The sequence below is a fragment of the Callospermophilus lateralis genome, chromosome 2 (assembly GCF_048772815.1).
Source record: "Callospermophilus lateralis isolate mCalLat2 chromosome 2, mCalLat2.hap1, whole genome shotgun sequence".
Taxonomy (NCBI): domain Eukaryota; kingdom Metazoa; phylum Chordata; class Mammalia; order Rodentia; family Sciuridae; genus Callospermophilus; species Callospermophilus lateralis.
Genome location: NC_135306.1, coordinates 81,800,767 through 81,823,783, shown reverse-complemented (window position 1 = coordinate 81,823,783; position 23,017 = coordinate 81,800,767). Strand labels below are relative to the sequence as shown.

Genomic DNA, 23,017 nt, shown 5'->3' with positions numbered 1-23,017 from the left:
TGTGTAATTTATATACAAAATAAGAGTCACTTAAATTGCATAATTTGATGACTTGTGACAAATTTGTACTCAACTTCTTTTGGGTATCAAATTTTATATTTGAAATGGCTATTTTCAAGTTCTTTGGAAATTTATTGTGGTAATAGTGATAGATTTTGAATAATCAGTTGAACAATTTGGACTTGCTAATGTCGACCATCTTTGACCTGCAAAAATGGCAATTTTTTATGGTTTAATATAATACAATTAAATTTTGTCTAAGTATTTTTTAAAAAGTTGAAGATTTTTTATTTTTTATTTTTTAGGTACCAGGGATTGGTACATTCTTGACCCTTTTTAAGAGACAGAGTCTTGCTAAATTGCCCAGGCTGGACTCAAACTTGTGATCTTCCTGCCTGAGTCTCCCGTGTTGCTGAGATTAAAGGGTGTGCCCTAATTTGAAGCTTTTTCTTTTAGCACATATAGATGTCAGCATACTGATCTTAAGAACTCACTAATAAAATCAACTAATCATTAAATGTGAACTTTATTTCCCCAAAGTTGGCATTTTGCTTTGAATCCATAATACTTGCTAACACACAAATACATTTTTTTTTCATTTTTATAATTTTAAAAAATTATAAAAAGTTTCTAATTTCAATTTAACTTCAGGTGCACAAAATTGTAGTTACACTATTGTACTTAAGCTAAAAATATCATTCAACAAATCTGCAAGGTGAGATTCATTTGCCAGATATATTAATTTTAGCTCATCAATTCTTGATAACTCTCTTTCCTTGAATGACAGTACATCTAGGTATGAAAAGCAGAGTGGTACACTGATCCTATACTTTGCTGAAAAGCATAAACCAGATGGACTCCAGGAGCTCTTGTAAGATTCTATTTTAGTTTCATAGTTCCATGTGCAATTCAGAGCCATAGGCAAACATTTACATACGGGAGCTTCTCTATGAATAAACACCATGTGTTACTTGAATCTCCGGGTTTCATATAAAATTCATGCTGTATAGGGCCTTTACATCTTCCTGACATTGCAGCCAAATCATGACCACACACTTTTAGTGTTTCCATATCCCTCACCACCCAAAATCTTCACTTATTACCTCAAACAGCTCAGTTTGCTTGTAGAACAAATAATATTCCTCCAAGCATTTCTCTCCCTGGCTTCTAGTTAGCGCTATGAACTGACATAGTCACTCATACTTCAGTTTCATCAATTGACTGATAAATCTTCGGCTTACCATGCTTTCTCCATTATATGAAATGTCATCTGTGTGCTTGCTAATAGCATCATCTGATGAGGGATGCTTTTCTGTTTCCTTTGCTGTCAGTGGTTCCAATTAGGCTGTTGACAATTTCCATGTGGCAGATAAAATGAGCACTTCATCTCTGTATTTGGGTGAGGCATTTTAGCTTTAGCAATTAGTTTCATGACTTTGTAACCAGCTTTCTGATGGTATCATTATCATACAAGGACTTTATTTCTTCTTATTTATACACAGATGCTTAAAAAAATAACTGTCTTTTTTTGTTTGTTTGTTTGCTTAGTGTGTGGGAGTAGGGCTGAGGTGGCAGCACAGTTTGAATGGGGCTATTGTTCAATTTGATTTGTAAACAGGACAACTAAGATGAGGAAGAGAAGACATCAGTGCAGATAAATTCAAATTTAAGACAATGTTTAAAAATTACCTGATTAAAACTTTTTTTTACTGCTGTGTCTATTTTGTGAATCTGATAACTTTTAAATTTTATTAAGAAAAACATCATAAATAAGTATGTGTAAAAAATTTCAATACAAAAAGATACTCAATAGAGTTTAAGTTTAAACCTTAATGTAAACTATGAACTAGCCTGATGCAAGATGACAAAAATGGGTGAAACACCTGCTTCTCATGGTTTAATATCCAGAATATATAAAGATCTCAAGAAATTAACACCCAAAACATAGTCCAACCAACAAATGGACAAAAGAACTAAAAAGCCACTTTTCAATAGAAGAAACACAAATGGCCCACAAATACATGAAAAAGTGTTCAACAACTTTAGCAGTTGGAGAAATGTGAATCAAAACTACATTGAAATTTCATCTCATTACAGTCAGATTGGCAATCATCAAGAATATGAATAATAATGTGTTGGCAAGGATGTGTGAGAAAGGTACACTCATACATTACTGAAAAAATATACTTCAGAAAAAATTTGAATCGATACATTTTTAGGGCATCTTCATTTTGAGAATGTTTTATAATAAATTTTGTCAAAAGTTAAAAGAATGAAATGTGTGGAAAAACCCTCCAAATATTAAACTTTAATTTTCACTTAATTTAATAACAAAATTCCAAAAAGTACACAAAATATCACAGACCTTAATATCATAAAATATTAAGAAAAAACCAATCTTGTGATGTTGTAAAGCCCCTAAGTCACTTTTTTAAAAATATTTTTTTAGTTGTAGTTGGTACAATATCTTTATTTATTTATTTTTATGTGGTGCTGAAGATTGAACCCAGTATCTCCCATGTGCAAGACAAGTGCTCTACAACTGAGCTACAGCCCCAGCCCCCCAAGTCACTTTTAATGAATAGAATTAATTATGTTTATTTAAAAAGTAGACAAAGAAATTCCAGTATGAACCTGAAATGGGCTAATTAAAAAATTCAAAAGCAAATAAAACTAAAAAGCAAGAAAGAACAATGGAGAGACTTAATGAAAAACCAATCATCTAACAGCAACTAATAAGAAAACAAAATATATCTTATAGTGGTATAAACGTTGGGTAAAGAGCATATTGGCTGAAAAAGAGAACTAAATATTTTTTGCTCACCTAAAAGACAAAAAATTTCACTGAAAAAAATTGATTTTAAAAAAGAATTTTGCTGAAATAACCAAACTACAGTGAAATGAACCATCAGACAAATTGGGATATTCACATAGGCAAGCCAAAGTCACTGGTTATTGCTAATACTCCCACAGAGTCACATGCTGAGTTCAGAAATTTCTTAAAAGGGACAACATAGTGTTCAGAATATTTTCAATGGGGCCGGGAGTGTAGTTCAGTGGTAGAGTGCTTGTCTAGCATGTGTGGGGCACTGGGTTTGACTCTCAGCATGGCGAATAAATAAATAAATAAATAAATAAATAAATAAATAAATGCATTAAAAATATTTTCAATGATTATTTAAAAAAGCAAGACCTCATTTTTAGAACATTTTAGCTTCATAGAAAAATTATACAGAAAGTACAGAATTTCCATATACACTGTTTCACCCATTTTTTCTTTCTTTTTTTCTTTATTGTTTCTTTTTAGTTATACATAATATTAGTATTCATTTTGACATAACTACAAAAGAATGGGATACAGTTTGCTCTAATTCAGTTCCCAGTATTTCCCCCTTTCCCTCTCCTCCTCCCCCCTCCCCCCCATTCCCTTCCCTTTATTCTACTGATATTTCTGCTATTTACTTATAGTTTTTTTTTTTTAATTAGTGTCCTGTGGCTATACATAATGGTGAGATTCACTGTGGTATATTCATACACGTACATAGGAAGTTTAGGTCAGACTCATTCCACTATTCTTTCCTCATCCTGATCCTTCTCTCTTTTCCCCTCAATCTCTTCCTTTACACTGGTCTTTCTTATATTTTGGTGGAATCTGACCTTTTTTTTCCCCCTTCCTTCTTTTGGATTAGCTTTCACATACCAGAGAAAATATTTGACCTCTGGTTTTCTGGGTCTGGTTTATTTCACTTAGCACGATAGTCTCTAGTTCCATCCATTTATCAGCAAATGCCATAATTTCATTCTCCTTCATGGCTGAGTAATACTCCATTGTGTGTGTGTGTGTGTGTGTGTGTGTGTGTGTGTGTGTGTATACATTTTTTTATCCATTCATATGTTGAAGGGCAATGGGAGGTTGGTTTCATAGCTTGGTTGTTGTGAACTATCCTGCTATAAATATTGATGTGATCGTAATACTGTAGTATGCTAATTTTAAATCTTTTGGATATATACTGATGAGTGGGATACCTGGGTCATGTGGTAGTTCCATTCCTAGTTTTTTTGAGAAATTTCCATACTTCTTTCCAGAGAGATTGCATTAATTTGCAGCCCTATCAACAACGTATAAGTGTAACTTTTCTCCCACATCTTTGCCAACACATTATTACTCATATTCTTGATGATTGCCAATCTGACTGTAATGAGATGAAATTTCAATGTGGTTTTGATTCACGTTTCCCCAACTGCTAGAGTTGTTGAACACTTTTTCATGTATTCGTGGGCCATTTGTTCTATTGAAAAGTGGCTTTTTAGTTCTTTTGTCCATTTGATGGTTGGACTGTGTTTTGGGTGTTAATTTCTTGAGTTCTTTATATATTCTGGATATTAAACCATGAGAAGCAGGTGTTTCACCCATTTTTAACATCTTGCATCAGGCTAGTTCATAGTTTACATCAAGGTTTAAACTTTGTGTTTACTGTTCTATGGGTTGTGCATGGTGTCATGTATCCACCCTTATACAATGCTACAGAATATTTTTACACCCTTAAAAATTCTCTGTGCTTCTACTATTCATCCTACCCGCTTCCTGAACTACTAATCTTTTTACTCCTGTCTCTATAGTTTTCTAGAATGTCATATGGTTGGAATGATACATTCTATAAGCTTTTCTGATTGGCTTCTTTCACGTTTCAAATTCTTCCATGTTTTTCTCATGACTAGAAAGCTATTTTTTCCTCTTTGCCCAGTAATATCCCATTGTATTGATGAGCCACAGTTTGTTCACTGATTTACCTATTGAAGGACATCTTGGTCACTTCCAATTTTTGACAATTCTGAATATGGCTGCTATAAACATCCATGTGCAAGGTTTTGTATGGACATAAGTTTTCAGCTCATTTGTATGAGTACCTAGAAATGGAATACTACCAATCTATCTTCCAAAGTGGCTGTACCATTTTTAATTCCCATCAGTGATAAAGAGTTCCTGTCACTCCACGTCCTGACCAGCATTTGGTGTTGTCAGTGGTCTAGATTTTATCTAGCTAATAGATGTGTTCCTTGGTGATGTGATGTTAAGCACGTGCTTATATAGATGCTTACTTTCATTTGCATATCTTCTTTGGTGAAGTGTCTGCTCAGATCTTTTGATGACCATTTTATTTTATTTTATTTTTTGGTGGTTCTGAGGATTGAGCACAGAGCCTCACATATGCTATGTAAGTACCTAACCTCTGAGCTACACCCCTGCTCTTCTTTTGCCCATTTTACAATTATATTATTTGTTTTCATACTGTTGAGTTTTAAGAGTTATCTGTATATTTTGAATATCAATCCTTGGTCTGATATGTGTTTTGAAGTACTTTCTTTTATTCTATGGCTTGTCTTAGTCTCAACAGTGTCCTTCCAAGAGAAAGTGTTTTAAATTTTAATGAAGTCCAACTTTTCTGTGATTCTGGTTTTTATAAAAATTCAATACTAACTAAACTCAAGGTTACCTACACTTTCTACCATTATTTTCTAGAAGCTTTAGTTTTCTATTTAACATGTAGGTCTATGATCCATTTTGATTTAATTTTTGTGAACAGAATAAGGTCACTATGTAGATTCCTTTCATTATTATTTGGCATGTGTCTGTCCAGTTTCTCAGCACCATTTGTTAAACAGTCTATGCTTTCCTCACTGGTGCCCTGTTTCTTTGTCAAGGATCAGGTAGTTATATTTGTGTCTATTTCTGGTTCTGTCCTGTAACATTGGTTTAGTTGTCTGTTCTTTTGCCAGTATCACACTGTCTTGGTGACTGGCCAGGTAGTGCCAGTCCTCAAAGTTTGTTTTTCTTCAATATTGTGTCAGCTAGTCTGAGTCTTTTTCCTTTCCACATAAACTTTAGAAACAATTGTTGATATTCACAAGATAATTTGCTGGAACTGATTTGAATTGCATTAAATCTACAGATAAATTTAGAAAGAACTGACATCTTAACAATGTTGAGTCTTCCTATCCATTAACGTAGAATGTATCTCCACTAGTTCTTGGATGTCTTTCATCAAAGTTTTGAAGTGTTCCTTATATAGATCTTGTAAATATTTTTTAGATTTACACCTAATTTTTATTTATTTATTTATTTATTTATTTTTTACTGAGGATTAAACCCAGGGGTGCTTTACCACTGAGCTATATCCCCAGCCCTTTTTATTTTTAATTTTGAGACAGGGCCTCACTGAGTTGTTTAGGGCCTCACTAAATTGCTGAGGCTGGCCTCAAACTTGTGATTCTCCTGTCTCAACCTCCTGAGTTGCTGGGATTTTAGACATGTGCCACCAAGCTTGGTCTTAAAGTGATCTCTCTTTTTTTTGTGGTGCTGGGAATCTAACCCAGGGCTTCATGCATGCCAGGTGAATGTTCTAACACTGAGCCATATCCGTAGCCTGATATTTTTTCAATTAGCAATTTTTAAAAAATACTTTTTAGTTGTAGATGGACACAATACCTTTGTTTATCAATTTATTTTTATATGGTGCTGAGGATCAAATCCAGTGCCTCACACGTGCCAGGCAAATGCTCTACCATTGAGCTACAGCCCCAGTCCCTCAATTAACAATTTTTAATGGCTTTAAAAATGTTTATTTTTAAAGATCAATCTATGACATTTACAACCATCAATCTTTTGTGGCCAGGCCACTTTTTATACATCTGTGGTTCACAAAAGTATTGTTATGCATGAGTTGGGAACATTTTTGATAAGGAATGGCAGTAATAATCACTGAACATGAGCCACTACTTTTGTTAAGAACTGGACATTGCAGTCACTGGCATGGTTGATGTTCTCATGCCTCAAATGAACCCACTTTTTCATTATTCAGATGACTCTGATCATTTGTGTGGACAAGCCTAGATCTGAGAATAGAGGGGTGGATTTAGTCAGGCGTTTGTTCACTAGAGCTATAACTGTTCTGACCTACAGATTAGCCACCAACAACATTCCTGGAGGTCACATCACTCCAAAGTCCACTTGGGTGTCACTGTTCCTGACTCTACCCTTGTCCTCCTTGGCACAAGAAGTTTAAGCAGCACTCTTTGGCCCCTGAAGACCCAGGCTCCGATCATCCCCATTTAAATCAACTGCAGTGTCTTTCACAGCATTGCCATGGTGATGCCTTTCAACAATGGTGGGATGGCAGTGCTTCCTTCAATGATTCTCTTTTTTGTTTAAAAATTTTTCATTTGTTGTTTTTAGACATACATGCCAGTAGAGTGTATGTGACATATACATACATGGAGTACAACCCATTCCAATTAGGATCCCATTTTTGTGGCTGTACATAATGTGGAGTTACACTGGTTGTGTATTCATGTATGAGCAAAGGAAAGTTAAGTCCAATTCATTCTATTGTCTTTCCTATTCCCATTTCCCCTCCCTTCCCTTCATTCCCCTTTGTCTAATCCAGTGAACTTCTCTACCTCCCCTGCCCCCCTTATTATATGTTAGCATTGGCATATCAGAGAGAACATTTGGCTTTTGGTTTTTTGAGACTGGTTTATTTCATTTAGAATGATAGTCTCATTTATCATCCATTTATCAGCAAATGCCATAATTTCATTCTTCTTTAAGGTGGAGTAATATTCCATTGTGTATATGTACTACATTTTCTTTATCCATTCATCTGTTGAAGGGCACCTAGATTGGTTCCATAGTTTAGCTATTGTGAATTGAGCTGCCATAAACATTGTAGTATGGTGATTTAAAGTTCTTTGGGTATAAGCTGAGGAATGGGCTAGTTGGGGTGAATGATTATCCATTCCAAGTTTTCTAAGGAGTCTCCATAGTGCTTTCCATAGTGTTTGCACCAATTTGCCATCCTATCAGCAATGTATGAGTGGACCTTTTCCCTCACATCCTTGCCATCATTTACTGTTACTTATATTCTTGATATTTGCCATTCTGGCTGAAGTAAGATAGAATCTCAGTGTAGTTTTAATTTGCACTTCTCTATTGCTAGAAATATTGAACATTTTTTTCATGTATTTGTTGACAATTTGTATTTCTTCTGTGAAGTGTCTGTTCAGTTTCTTTTCACATTTATTGAATGGGTTATTATTTATTTATTTTTGTGTTAAGCTTTTTGAGTTCTATGTATATCCTGGAGATTAGTGCTCTATCTGAGGTGCAGGTGGCAAAGATTTTCTCCCATTCTGTAGGCTTTCTCTTCACATTCTTGATTGTTTCCTCTGTTATGATGAAGCTTTTTAGTTTGATACCATCCCATTTATTGATTCTTGATTTTCCTTCTTAGACTTTAGGAATCTTATTGAGGAAGTCAGTTCCTGAGCCTACATAATGGAGAGTTGGACCTACTTTTTCTTCTGTTAGGCACAGGGTTTCTGGTCTAATGCCTTTGTCCTTGATCCACTTTGAGTTGAGTTTTGTGCAGGTTGAGGGACAGGGGTTCAATTTCAATCTGCTACATATGGATTTCCAATTTTCCCAGCACCATTTGTTGAAAAGACTGTCCTTTCTCCAATGTATGTTTATGGAGCCTTATCTAGTATGAAATAACTGTATTTATGTGGTTATGTCTCTGTCTCTCCTATTCTGTTCCATTGGTCTTCATGTCTGTTTTGGTTCTAATACCATGCCAGTTTCACTGTTTCACTACTATAGCTCTGTAGTATAATTTAAGACCTAGTAATGTGATGCTTCCTGCATTACTTTTCTTGCTAAGGATTTCTTTGGTTCTTATGGGCATCTTATTTTTTCCAAATTTATTTAATGATTGTTTTTTCTATTTTTATGAAGAATGTCATTGGAATTTTAATAATAATTGCATTAAATCCATACAATGCTTTTGGTAGTATGGCCATTTTGATAATATTAATTCTGCCTACCCAAGAACATGAGAGAGATTTCCATTTTCTAAGGTCTTCTTCAATTTCTTTCTTTAATGTTCTGTAGTTTTCATTGTAGAGGTCTTTCACCTCTTTTCTTAGAATGATTCTCTAAAAGCCTTGGTCGGGGGGGGGGGCATGATTAAAGAGATACAAGTGGGCTACTTGAGAAAATCCATTTCAATGCTTCCTTCTCTGTGATTATTTGGATAATTTCCTGCACACATACCAAGAGATTCTTCCTTTCATATTTTTATTTAACTGAGTTCAAAAGTCAATCAGTTTAGATGGTACATTGAAACCAAAGTCACCGAAGAGTACACTGAATTAACAGGTTCATACAAACACACAGTCTTCAATTTAAATTAGGAGAATCTTGTAGTTATTTCTCTTCCTAGGTTTGACTTTGTAATTAGCCTCCCAGGGAGTTCCTGGATATGATTCAAGTATTAAGAGTGAAGTAGACACTGGTGATAGGAGAGGGAGAAGAAGGTTGGTTTCTCTTATCAAGGTAACTGCTTCTAGTGAGATAGGGTCTTCAAACAAGGCAGGAACACCTCATTACATAAGGCAAGAAGGTCTGCTATTGCTCTCAAGAGGGCTTGGGCTTGAGTTACTAAGAATCATCCAAATTCTCTTTTATAGTTCTATTCTTATTTCCAGAGTCCCACTCTTTCCTGATGCTAAGTCTTTCACTTATGAAATCTGATGAGGCTGATGATTACATTGACTTTATAATTTGGCAACTTGTAGATGAAGTATTAAGTTTGTTTTTTAGTTGTTTTAGTCTTGTATTTCAATTAATAAAAATTTCTTTCAGCTCTGTTATAGAAATGCTTAGGATATGAGATGCCCCCATAAAACCCATGTGTGAGACAAAGCATTTCGGAGGTGAAATGATTAGATTATGAGAGCTATAATGTAATTAGTGGGTGAATCCATTTGATGGATTGATAATTTGAATGGATTAATGTGGGTAACTGTAGGCAGGGAGAAGGAGGCTGGAGGAAGTATGTCAATGAGTGTGTACCCTTGGGGATTATATTATCCCTTGACCTCTCCCCCCTCCACTCCTTTCTGGTTGCCATGTTTGAGATACTTTCCTCTGCCACCTCTTCTACCATGATGTTCTGTTTCACCTCAGGACCCAGAGCAATGGAGTTGGTAAACCATGAACCGAACCTCTAAAACTGTAGTCCAAAATAAGCGTTTCTTCTCCTAACTGGTTCTTGTCAGGTATGTAGGGATGTTGGCTGTTGAGAGTCACAAGCAAGTCAGGATGGTGCCTGGCATTTTGCCAGAAGGAGTGGTTGGGAGGTAATGCCGGCGAGCCATTGGGATGGTGATAATTGGGTTAAGCTGTGTATAATTATTGGGATGATGACTGATTGCTGTAACTAGATGATGCAGGGTTGGGACGAGCTGTGTGTTCAGTTGTGTATGTAGACCTCTGCTGTCCGGCAATGGGGAGGTTCCTGCTGCCTCCAGTGCCTGCTATTTTTGAGTTCTCGCAGAGTTCCCATTGAGTTCCCGTTGAGTTCTCTTGGAGTTCCTGCTTGAATCTACAAGTGGCTCCTGACCTCCCAGTTATTTGTGCCCAGCCAGACTAAGGCAGTTGGCCATGGCAGTGCAAAGCTAACACAAGAAAGAATACAGCTTTTTTTAGTCTTGAGCTGAATATTTAGGACTCTGAGAGTATCCTTGATTTTCTTTAAGTAGTTCAGGTTTAAACTCATTCTTGTGAGTTTATTTTTAGTTCCTCTTTCTTCTTTTTATTCTTCTTAATTATATTCTTCTTCTTCTTATTATTATTATTTTGGACAATGATTTCCCATAGGACAAGATTTTGGACACTTGATTTCCCAAAGACTTGTCTTCAGTGGGTACTTCAATTCAGGTAAAAGGTAATGTTCTTAGCTGTTTTTCCCCTGACACATGCTAAGGGGTTCCAGAGCCCATATTTTTATACTACTTGAAATCTGAGCCTTTATTCCTAAATAGGGCAGATACCCAATCTCATATTCTTCTCATATCCTCAAACTTCTGTTTCTTGCAGAACCACATTGGATGATCTTTGTTTTGTCTTTCTCCATACTGTCCTTTTTTGGCCTTTTTTTCTTCTTTGAAATATGAGATAATAATTTGGAGCCTAATGATCACTATAATAAGATGAATAAGTGTGTGGACTTGGAGGAAAATCATGGATTATGATGGGTGGTGACTTTTCTTTGATTTCTTGGCTACCTACTTTTTGGGTTGGGAGAGATGATTCAAACATAGTTGCAGTTTTCAAACTAGAGTGGCTATCATCACTGACACTTCATATACACATATGTGGCTTTGCAGGATACAAATAGTAACCTGTGCTCCACTGGCCTTGTCTCATCCCAGCTTCTCATCCACCTGTGAGAGGGGAGGCAGCTGTATTCCCCTTTGGCATTGAGAAAATAAATGATGAGACTTTCCAAGATCCACAGAGTGGGCAGTAGCTGGGCCAAGAATCAAATCAATATCTTGCTAGACCCTGACTTCTCCTTTAGGTTCTGCCCTAATTTTCGAAGCCCCAGGAGAAGAGTGTATATAAGATGGCTCATGTACTATTTCCAAGTATTTAAAAGTCAAAATCCAGCTATCAAATGTTACAATAAACATACTCTATCTTCCTATCTGGACAAATTGTTGCAGTTTGGTGAATCCAGAAGCAGACACTAGCCTGTGGGATGTTTATTATGATCAAGGAGGGGAGGAAGCAGGAGCAGGTAGAGGGAGAAGTCCATAGGCAATGCAAGCACCTAGCCACAGTCAACCCCACCAGGTGTCCTACAGCATTTGTGGCCTATTACACAGTACCCTGGTAGGTAAAATTCCTGGACCTTGCCTTCTCCACAGGACCTGACACACCTTTGGATGAGGGGGCTCCTGGCAGGTGTGGCAAACCTTGAAAGAGCTGGGCAAGTCCTTCCTCTAACAAACATTCCTTTATGTTCAAGAAAGGGCAGCAGGGCAAGAGGGTTCCCATCAGTTTCTATTCTATTATCCAAGTCCCCACCTCTAAGCTCCATATAGCTGCCTTAAAGGCCACAGTTGGTCACCCAGTTGGGCCTAGGGAACATCACACAGGGGCTTGTGTTTCTCTGGGGATGATAGCAATTTCCCAAGGGATCATAGGGTTTCCGCACGCAGAGATTAGTGTAAAACGGGATGAGACACATCTCCTTTGCCATTACATTCCTGGGCAACTGGAGGTGAAGGAGATTCTCTAAAGGGGGAAGAGCAGGATAGGGATCATTCTTGCCGGGGTTTAATGTACAACCAAACATTATACTGAGACGTTGAGAGATATAAACAAGAAATTGCTTGAGGAAAGCTCTAAATTTCTTAAAGAAGGGGATTGACTCCCAGTTAATATAAAGTAAACCAATGGTTTAAAAAATCCCCATGGGGACCAGACATTGTTACTATTAGCGGTATTTCTGGAGTAGCTTGCCTCCTGTCACTCTTTGGGGGCTCTCCACCTACTGAACAATCTTTTCCCGCAGTGGAATCCCCCTTGCGGGATTGGGTCAGGATCTTTCTTCGCCTTTTGCTTGCGGCCAGGTTTCTGGGGCGGAGCAGTGCGGGGTGCTGTCGGGCGCCTGGGGGGGGGGCGCCTCGGGGCCGGGACAAACCACTACCAGGAGCCAGAGCAGTAGCTGCCAGAAAAGGAGGCGGCAGAGAGGCCGAGGAATGCTGTGGGGCCCAGCCTGACGCAGCGGCAGCGGCGGCGGAGCAGGCCACTGCTAGGGCTCCCGGGCCACCCAAAACAGCAGTCCCTCCGCCTTCACCTCCAGCGGCTGGGTGCGCGTGGGAGTGAGTGCGTAGCGCGCCCGCTGGGGGTCGCGGGCTCTGAGCCTTCTCTGCGTTTGAGCCCTGGCGAAGGGAGGCGCACTAGCGCGCGCGACAGGAGGAGGCGGGGAAAGAAGCGGGCGAGGCCGAGGAGAGGGAGGGGGAGGGAGGAGGAGGGAGGAGGGAGGAGAGAGGGACCCGCCCGCCGAGCCCCGGCTGCCCAGCATGTGTGGCCGCAGGCATCCGACGCTGCCGCTGTCCCCCGGCTGAGCCGCGCCCGGGTGTCCCGGACGCTGCGTGAGCCAGTGTGTGTGTCCGCGCCGGTGAGCGCCGCGCCTGCCCTAGCCTCTCGCTCGCTCCCGGTTGCTGCGGTGCATGTTCGCTTCCTGCCACTGTGTGCGGAGAGGCAGGAGGACCATGAAAATGATCCACTTTCGGAGCTCCAGCATCAAATCGCTCAACCAGGAGATGAAATGCACCATCCGGCTGCTGGACGACTCGGAAATCTCCTGCCACATCCAGGTGCGGGAAGCACCCGGAGAGGGTGCAGGGCGCGGGGTACCCCTCCCGGGAGCAGGGCTGAAGGGGTGCTCTGAGGGTGGGCGTGCGCGGGTAGGAAACCCACCCGAGCTCAGGAGCCCGGCTAGAAAGCCAGATTTCTCCTCGTTTGCCCTCCTAGGCTGGGGTCTTTAAATGCCAGCCATGAGGGCATGGTCCTCCACAGGCTCCAGGCGCACCTTATCTGCGCCCGGGCCCCTTACCTGGCATGCACCTTGCACTCATGTTTCGCTGTCCCCAGGTTGGGGGAGCTGGGCAATAATCTCCCGGGGCCCCTGGCCCCTTCTGACCCTGCTTCACCAGGAAGTGGGAGCCCCGCGAGCTGAGAGGGACACTTGCCTGTCGCCCACTCTTGTTTCCTCCCTTTCTCCACGTGGATAAGGCATGCACCAGTCCGGGTTCACTCATTTCTCTCTCCCGCGCCCAGGCTCCAGAGGTGCCCTCAGTCCAGGGACCCTCTTCCGGCTCCCTCCTGCCCCTCTGCCAGTGGTCTTTACTTCTCTGTGTGGGGCAATGTCGAAGTTTCCCCAGAGTGAGAAAGATTGGGTAGCCTTGGGCTCCAGCTTTGAGAAATGCGATGCGCACAGGGTTGAACTGGAGCTACCTCGAAAGGAACTTGTGAAGTCCGAGCTTTTCGGGGAAAGGATAAGGATTTGCGATGCCAGCAATGGGGAATCCTGCAGAGAACTGGGTCCTGGGAAAAAGAGTCCTTTGGAATCTTGAGGGACATTCACTATTGCCCAATGTGGAGAATGCGCGTTGCTTTGGCAAATGCATCTTTGCTGGCATCTCTTTCCTTGGGTAGTAAGTGCCTTTGGGCTTGCAGATCTAGTGTGAACTGCGAGTGTGTGTGTGCATGCACACGCGTGTGTGTGCATTTGCGATGCGTATACATATAGGCAAGTCTGTGCCTCTTTCCCTGATCCCAAAGATGCCCCACTAGGAGCACACGATCTGGAAAGGTCGTGTCAGGGGCTCGGTATTATTAGCTTCTGACTTCAAAATTTTTAAATTATTTCTGGGATTTCCTCTTCTCACCTACCAATCTTGAGTCTTGAGGTTCCAGGACCATGCCTGTGCGAGGTGAATGGGGCAGCGTCTCCCAGTGGCAGGAATCCTCTCTAGACTGTGTTAACCATATATGAATGAAAGGTCTTTCCCTACCTATTAGAAAAAAAAATCTAATGACCCCAGATGGTGTCATCATTTAACCAATCAAAACGAATTAAATATATATATATATATGGAGTTTATGGCACCAGGACAGTGCAATTCATCTGTAAGCTGATAGCCAGACAGGTTTCAAGGCAGAGATGTGATGCCCTATGATCTCACAGGAAAGTAGGCTCTGGTTGAATTTCCTGAAGAATCTTGAAATTTCATTCTGAGCTAAGCACCACTGCTAAACTTAATAATAAAAGGATTAGCAGGCTAGGCAGTTTTTCTGCTGCCACCATGGTTGTGCAGAAATGTTTGGCATGTACTGTCTTGTGATCCAGAGAGAGGTTTGCATGGTTTGCTTGAAGTGCTAAAGTGGATGTATGGGTGACTTAAGTCATAATGAATGTGCAGATAATAAAGGGGCCAACAGTAGACTGTGAGGCTGTTGCAGTCTCTCCCAGTCTCTCAGCCCTCTACTTTCTCTAAGATGGAGTTGACATTTGTTTTTTCTTTCTCTCCTTTAAGACCAACTCTTTCTTAGAATAGATAAGTAGCCCCCCAAGGACAAGCATTTGTTTTCTATTGTTCTAGGAAACAATCAAGTTTCTTAGCCTAATAACAATTTGGAAAGTTTTAATTTTTATAGCTCAACTGATGCCAAACAGGTTAAATTTTGTATTCCAAAATGTTGATTTTGACATTGATTAAAAAAAATCATGACACATTTTTTTCTGCCTCTCCTGTCCCCAGATGGTATCATTATTTAACTAATCAAAATGAATTAAACCTTTTTATTTTGATGATTTTGGACATAATACTTCTTAGAGTATTCCAAACAAGAATTAAAATTTTATTTCCAGGTATCATCTAGGTTTATCCCTGTTTGTTTAGAGAACAATAGTATTTAAAAAACAAATCAAAAATACTTAGAGGCATCAGCACTTATTTTGGGAAAATCCACTTGTGTTTCTTCCCTCCATTCTTTTCTCCTTCCTTTCCCTTCCTTTCCTCTCCCTTCCAGGGAATCAAAAAGTTAAAGGACTGTATGGACTATCACAGAGAGGCACACCCTTCCAGCGTAGCCCACCTGTCTGCCTGAGTTAGGAGCTCTCACACCTGGTGCCTATCTGACCCCTGTTCTCTCCAAGGTTCAGGTGCTATCTGTGGAGCCCAGAACAAGTGGAGAAACTCAGGTCAGGAATCCTTGGAAAAATCCTTCCAAGGATCAGTCTGCCTTCCTTGTAAGTGAGTACCCCAGGTTGAAAGAAAGACATCTACTCAAATAGGTTCCCTTCGCAAGGTGCTGGAAGGTGGCTGCTCTGGAGATGAATTCAGGACATGGTAGAAATCTTCCAGATTGTTGTTTGGGACCATGTAAAAACTCTAGGTATCAGTTTTGAGTATCTTGCACGTGACAGCCCTTTGCACTTATTAGATCTAGTCTTTACTACAACCTTTAGAAGGTATGGTTTCCATCTTATGGATAAAAAAACAGAGACACTGAGATTTTAAGTGATTTGTCCAAGACTACATCTCTAAAAAGAGGCTGAGTTTCTGGCATTCAAACCCAAAAATTGTTTGGATCCAAAGCTCATGTATATTTTTGACATATTACCCCATAGTTAAATTGCCCAACTTTTAGTGACACTTCAGACACTAAAGTCGATAAACCCAAGGTATGGGGATTGCACCAGTGACTGAAGGCCAGTCGAGACTCATGATTAGTGAGGTTGAAGTGATCCTCCCTGCTAGTTTGCAAATTTAACGTACCCAGAGTCTGATAAGCTGGGAGCCCAGAGCTGATTGAACACCACAATCCAAAGGCCACTGGGGGTCATTTCTGCTCTCAGGAGATTTGGTGTTTGCCTTCAAGAAATCTATGCCACAGTATATTTTTATATTTCAGATTGTGGCACCTCAAATTATCCCTGTGCATTAAAAGATGAAGCTAGGAAGCTAAGGGGGACTTGTCTGGCTGTTCTTTGATTACAGGGTGTGATATAAAGAGGAACATGTGAAAAGGTTTTGTCCTCTCACTGTACTTTCCACAAAAGGCAGAAGATGAGTATTCTACTTGCTACTTCCCTCTACCCCAGGATATTTGCATTTACTAGTTTTTTTTTATGAAAAGATGTTGCAAAACAACAGCCTTTAAATATTTCTTTCCCAAGTGATATAATTTGATTTATTTGCAAAGAAAACTTTTAAATACACAAACTAACAGCTTAGTCTCAGCACCCTGGTGGCTAGTTCCAGTAGGAAATTTGGAAGTCACTATCTCTGTCTCATCACTGATATAGGATGCTGTCCCATCATCTCATTTACATGTAAATGTTTAAGTAGAATGGAAAAGGAATTCCAAATAAACTTGGAGTAAAAGGGAAGCACTGGACAGAGGCTCAAGGAAGGGAAGGAGTTGCTGAATGCTTCCTATTGGCTTTTTCCATTTGAGCCAAACCTTGAGGTTCAGATATTGTAGGAGGATGTAGGTTTAGCCCTACCCCTCTTTTTTCATTCAATCTTGCTGCTTTAATTACAGCAGAGTCCTAGCCATCCTTTATCCATTTTTCAGAAACTGGCACAGATATTCACAACTCTTTCCAATAAACTTGCCATTTTTAATACTAATATCAACTGAGTAAAATTTAGACTTTTTTACATTATTCATCTTTAGCAAAACCTGGTGAACATGGCTGACATGTTTTGAATTGTTTTGAATTTGTGTTTGTATTTGAACAGCAGTCCCAGCATACTGCTTTTCACATAATAAGAACCCAGTAAATAAAAGTACAGATTGAATAATTTCCTTTCTAGTCTATTAAATTCATAAGGGTAGGGACATTTTTGTTGTTGATGTTGTTCACCATGGAGTCCCTAATACCTGGAGTAGTGTCTGTAGTATTTTATGTGCTCATTAAATGAATGAGAGCTAACCTACACAATATTTAATTTAGCTTTCAACACAAGGATAGCATGATAGCATTGGCTTGGAATCAAATGTGTGATTTAATTATGTTAGCAACCAGTTGTGAGACATTGAGTGAGTCATTTCTTATTTGTAAATTAAAGGAGTTGGGTTAGAAGAATGACAACAGTTTTAAAAGTCTCTGGTTTAATTATTACATAGGAAAATTGCATTTGAGCAAAACAGGGCTATCAACCGAGTGGTTACATTCACATTATCTCAGGTGATTTTCATAATTATCCCACATTATCTTCATTTTATTGATGTTACTGTGTTATTGCATGTTATCTCCATCTTGCAGATATGGAAAATGAGATTCAGAGTGATTAAGCAATTTGGGTCACCTGGGCCAATTAATAGTGAGCCATGTCCAACTCACTATTCCAGGTAGAAACCCAGGTCATTTGATGCAAAATCCAGAACTCTTTTTTCTCCGTGGCAATGCCTCTTGGGACTTGAGAGTTAGGATGCTTTTAGTTGCAAGTAAGAGAGTAGCTAAGTTAAAGTGGCCTAAATATTAAGGACACTTATTGTCTTACCTAGCAAGAAGTCCAGAGATGAGACAGCTTCAGGGCTGTTCTCCATGCTGCATAGGTTCAGGTGCTTTCCATCTTTCCACTTTGCCATCTTCAGCATGACTGCTATGTCATTATAGCCTCCCTGATTATAAGGTGGCTGCAATACTGGATGTTGGACAATACCACAACCAACACCCGGAGGAGGCACTCCCTCACGCGTTTCTTTTTATCACAGAGGCACACCTCTCCTGGAGAACCCTTCAATCCTCCCATCAGATTCCGCTGGCCAGGACTGGATCACATTCTCATGCCCTAGCTACAAAAGCATCTAGGAATATGTCCATCTTTATGATGGGAGATGAGCTTTGCCATTATGGAAGGAACAGAGGAGTGTGTGTGTGTGTTGGGGAGGAACAGCTAGCTTGGCTGATCAAGTTTTGGTGTCTTTCAGAACCCGTGAAATTGGATTGTAATTATTGTTTCAAGAAATCTTTCAGGAGAGTTTAATAAAATGTTTTCTAAGCTCTGGATTATTTTAGAAAATAATTGTATGATCCAGTTCCAGAACAATAAAACTCATTAGATAATCCTTTGTGGGTTTGTGCTGTTAAATATCAACTCAGTCCTTACTGAAGCTGTATGTTCTGGGCCACTGAAAGGTGGCTTGTCTAGAGCAGGTGCAGCTCTCTACAGAGAGCAAGCTTTATGCTTGTTGAGGTGGCAGGGTGGCAGGGTGGTGGAAGGCTTATATTTTAGAGCACTGCTTGCTTGGTTTTGAGCTGTGGCTGTGCTGTTGTGTAGCCAGGTGACTCTGGGCAAGTCACTTTAACTGTTTGGGCCTCAGTTTCCTCATTTATAGAGTGATGATGACAATGGCACAGATCTCATGGATTTATGAAGGGATTGAATGGAAGAATATGTGTCCAGTGTTTAGTTAGTACTTTTTTTTTTAGTAAAAACTGAAAAAATTGTGAGTGCTATCTTAACTATGTAAAGATACATGTTATGATTTGGACATTAGGTGTTCTCCAAAAGCTCCTGTTTAATGCAGGAATATTCTGAGGTGAAATGATTAGGTCATGAGAGCTGTAACCTCATCAATCCACCTAGTTTGAGTGGACTGTAGGCAGGTGGGACATGACTCGGGAAGGTGAATCACTGGGAGTGTGCCCTGGAAGGGTTCATCTTGCACAAAGCACCCCCACCCCTACCCTGCCACCATGAACAGAATAGCTGCACTCTGCTATGCCCTTCACCATGATGTTCTGTCTCATCTAAGCCCAGAGCAATGCAGTTGGCCCACCAAATTATATGTTCGCATGTGATCATCCAATTACCATTCCAACAGATAAGAAGCTACCCTTACCCCCACCAACCAAACTGATTATAATAGTACTCTGCTTTTGGTCAATATTTTAACATTTACAACATATTTGTACATATATTTTTCAACAATACAGTGGAGAATAAGTGAGGAATTATTATGCTCATTTTACAGATGGAGAATAGGAGGCCCAGTGACTTGCTTCAAACCAAGGCCCATGATTATCCTGTGGTGAAATCCAAGCTAGGTTCAGTTGATGACCACATCATTTCTGCTAGTAAGGATAACCCAACACTTTTCTCTACCAAGCTTATCTAGAATTCCATGCAGAATCTACTGAGAACCAGACAGAAAAGGAACAGAAAGGAGAGAGTTTTTTGAATACTGTGGTCCAGCACTAATGGTTTTAGGCCTACTATTCCAAAGATCTGCTAGGATCTCAATCCCTTGATACCCTCAAGGCAAAGGCAGAGTGCATTGACTACAGGGAGAATGTGATATTGCTACCTCCACATCATTTGGATGGCATATCAGCCAGCCAGATGCTTTAACTACAGGCAACAAATTCTAATTTAAACTGACATAATATTAACGACATTTACTGCCTCATATATTCAGGAGTCCTGATTTAAGGACTTAATTCAAGGATTGAGATGGTTTCCCTGGGGCTCCCTTGCCTATTTCTACCTTTTGCAATGGCTTCATTCTTGGGCTGATATTGAAATGGTTATAGTAGTGCCAGTTCTCATATTTTCATAGAACACCCACTTTCAGGAGAAGAGAGAAGCCATGTCCAACTCACTACTCCAGGCAGAAATCCTGTAGTCAATATGATCAGACTTCTCAGGTCATATGCCTTCGCCTGAACCAGTGACTGACCAGGGGAAAGGAATGTGCTCTTAGTTCAAAGTGGCCTCAGCTAACCCTAGGATCACCTTTCCCTCCAGGTGTTGTTCTGCATCAGGGAGAATGAATACCTAAAAGTCAGGACCGTCTTTGGCAGGAGAAAGGGGAAATGCCTCCTAGGAAGATAACCCATAATACCTACTCTAGATAGTTTGTTTGGTTAGTTGTCGAAGTGTGGCTTGGAGACCTCTGGAAGGCCCTGAGATCTTTCTGTGAGGGTCTATAAGGTTCAAACTATTTTCAAATGTTGCTAAGGTATTGTATGCCTTTTCCCAATAAGTTTTATTGAGATATAATTCACATTTCCATTTAATAACCCACTTAAAGTATGCAATTTAATATATTAACTAAGTTGTGCAATCATCACCACAATCAATTTTAGAACATGCAAAACTCATGCCCTTTATCAGACATTCTCAATTTCCCTTTAAACCTCCCTGCCCTAGGCAACCACTAATCTATTTCTTGCCTCTACATATTTGTCTATTCAGGACATTTGATAAAAATGGAATCATGCAATATATGGTCTTTTGTGTCTGGATTTTTGCAGTACAATGTTTTCCATGTTCATATATGTTGTAGCCTGGATCAGTATTTTGTTCTTTTTTCTTGTCCAGTATTAGTTCATAGTGTGGATATATCATAATTTGTTTATTCATTCATCAGTGATGAACATTTAGGTTGTTTCCACTTTCTGGCTATCATGAATAATGTTGTTATGAATATTCCTGTAGACATGTTTCATTTCTCCTGGGTATGTACCTAGAAGTGGAATTATTGGGGCATGTAGTAACTCTACGTTTAATGTTTGAATAACTACTGAACTGCTTTCCAAAGCAGCTGAACCACTTTACGTTTCCACCAGCAGTGTGTGAGAGTTCAAAGTTTTGCGTATTCTTTCCAGCATTTGTTATTATCTGTCTGTTGGATTATAACCATCCAAGTGGTTTCTGAGTGGTATCTCATTGTGATTTTGATTTCTCTGATGCCATTTGCATTTTCCTGATGGCTAATGATGTTAAGTAGCTTTTCATGTGATTATTAGCCATGTATATATCTTTGAACAACTGTGTATTCAGATCATCTGCTCATTTTTAAATTGGGTTATTCTTCATTATTGAGTTTTTTATGTATTCTGGATATAAATCCCTCTCTCTATTCATTGATTTGCAAATTTTCTTTCCCATTATTTGGGCTGTGTGCTTCCTTTTTGGTGATACAAAAAAGTTTTTGATTTTGATGAAATCATATATATATACACACATACATATGTATATATAACACATATGAACTTTTATTTCTTATGATTTTGATGACATAGCTATGAAACTATTGTCTAAGCCAAGATCATGAATATTTATGTATGTTTCCTTCAGTTTCATGGTTTTCTCTCTTACATTTAGGACTTTGACCCATTTTTGATTTGACATGTAGTTTAAAACTTACCATTTGAATGTGTACAATTCAGTGGATTTTGTTATATTCACAAGGTTATACAATCATCACTACCATTTAATTCCAGACATTTTTATCACCCCAGAATAAATCTATACATGTTAACTGTCACTCCTTATCTTTGATCCATTTTGAGTTAATTTTTTCATATTGTATAATATAGGGGTTCAACTTAATTCTTTTTAATGTGGATATCAAGTTGTGCTAGCATTATTTGTTGAAAAAAATGATTCTTTCCCTATTAAATTGTCTTGTCACTCTTAAGATGATTGTCTTTCCTCATTTCCATTCTCTCACCTGTGTACAGTGTACCTTTTGTCCAAGTGTGCATGTTTCGAGGCTACGTGAGGTGTGATATCACAGCAGAGTGATAGGAGAAGCATGATGAGAATCCATCTCTCTGTTGAGTTAGACCTTAAGATATTTGCAAAAATGTAGAACAATGCTACTTTTCTCACTAAATTATTTTTTAATTTGTTTTGTGTTTTATAACTTATGCTATTTATGTTGATGCATAGATTACTGTTATTTTTAAATTACTAATTGAATATTTTAAAAAGTCTTAGGAAATATTGACATATACAACCCATATACACAAAAAATTTATAGATCTTCAATTGTGTAAAGGAGTTTACAATTGCTGCTATAGGTGACTGGTGATTTCCTGAGCTTCCTGAAAAAAAAATTAAAAAGTCCTAAATAAAACAAAATAGAATTCCTGTTCATTTTGGGCTCTCATGGTCACAAATTAGAGGTTTCTGAAATATGTACATTGGGTATATATACATGTATATTTGGAATTCTCTGTAATAATTGTATACCTCTGTGGGTGCATGTATTGCTTGTATGAGTGTTCACATGAATTTGTGTGTGCATATGTGTGCATGTATGCATATTGCAATGTTAGGAATTGAAGAATAAGACCAGAATCCTTTGTGTAAAACATTTCCCAAGATGCTCTCCAGCTGCATTTTGACTTTTTTCAGCCCTAATAATTAGATGAAGCCACATTTTATTTTGAGACCCTTCTTTTGATTATGGAAAATATGTAGCAACTATGCTTGTGTTTAAAATGTAAACTGCTTGAATTAGATTCTTCAGTGACTTGATTCCTAAATTGTTACTTCTTTTTCTGACTAGACATATTCGGGAAAACTGAAAAATATTGCAGGAATGAAAATATAAGAATTTATCTTGTGGAGAATCTAATATGAGATTTATAAGGCAAAAGTTATAGACATTGGGTAGATAACAGGATTTTTTTTAGTGCCACTTTGTGTGATGAGGAATTTCAAATTTCTCCTCCCATGAAGTAGTGGAAAACCAGATGTGGAATTTGAGATGGGAAAAAAACAACAGGATTATGGTCAGGAGCCACCAGGATAGATTTTGCAGCTGGGGTTTGATTTGAACTTGATTCAG

General features: G+C 39.0%; 1 protein-coding gene across 2 annotated transcripts in view; it reads left to right on the top strand.

The window, feature by feature from the left end:
- The first annotated feature begins 12,932 nt into the window (after positions 1 to 12,932).
- Positions 12,933 to 23,017, top strand: part of Frmd3 (FERM domain containing 3) — a 255,021-nt gene continuing 244,936 nt past the window's right edge. For both annotated transcript variants that reach the window (XM_076843507.2, XM_076843506.2), the window contains exon 1: positions 12,933 to 13,230. In XM_076843507.2, coding sequence (XP_076699622.1) covers positions 13,084 to 13,230 — 147 coding nt within the window. In that variant the 5' untranslated portion in view covers positions 12,933 to 13,083. The remainder of the gene's footprint in view (positions 13,231 to 23,017) is intronic.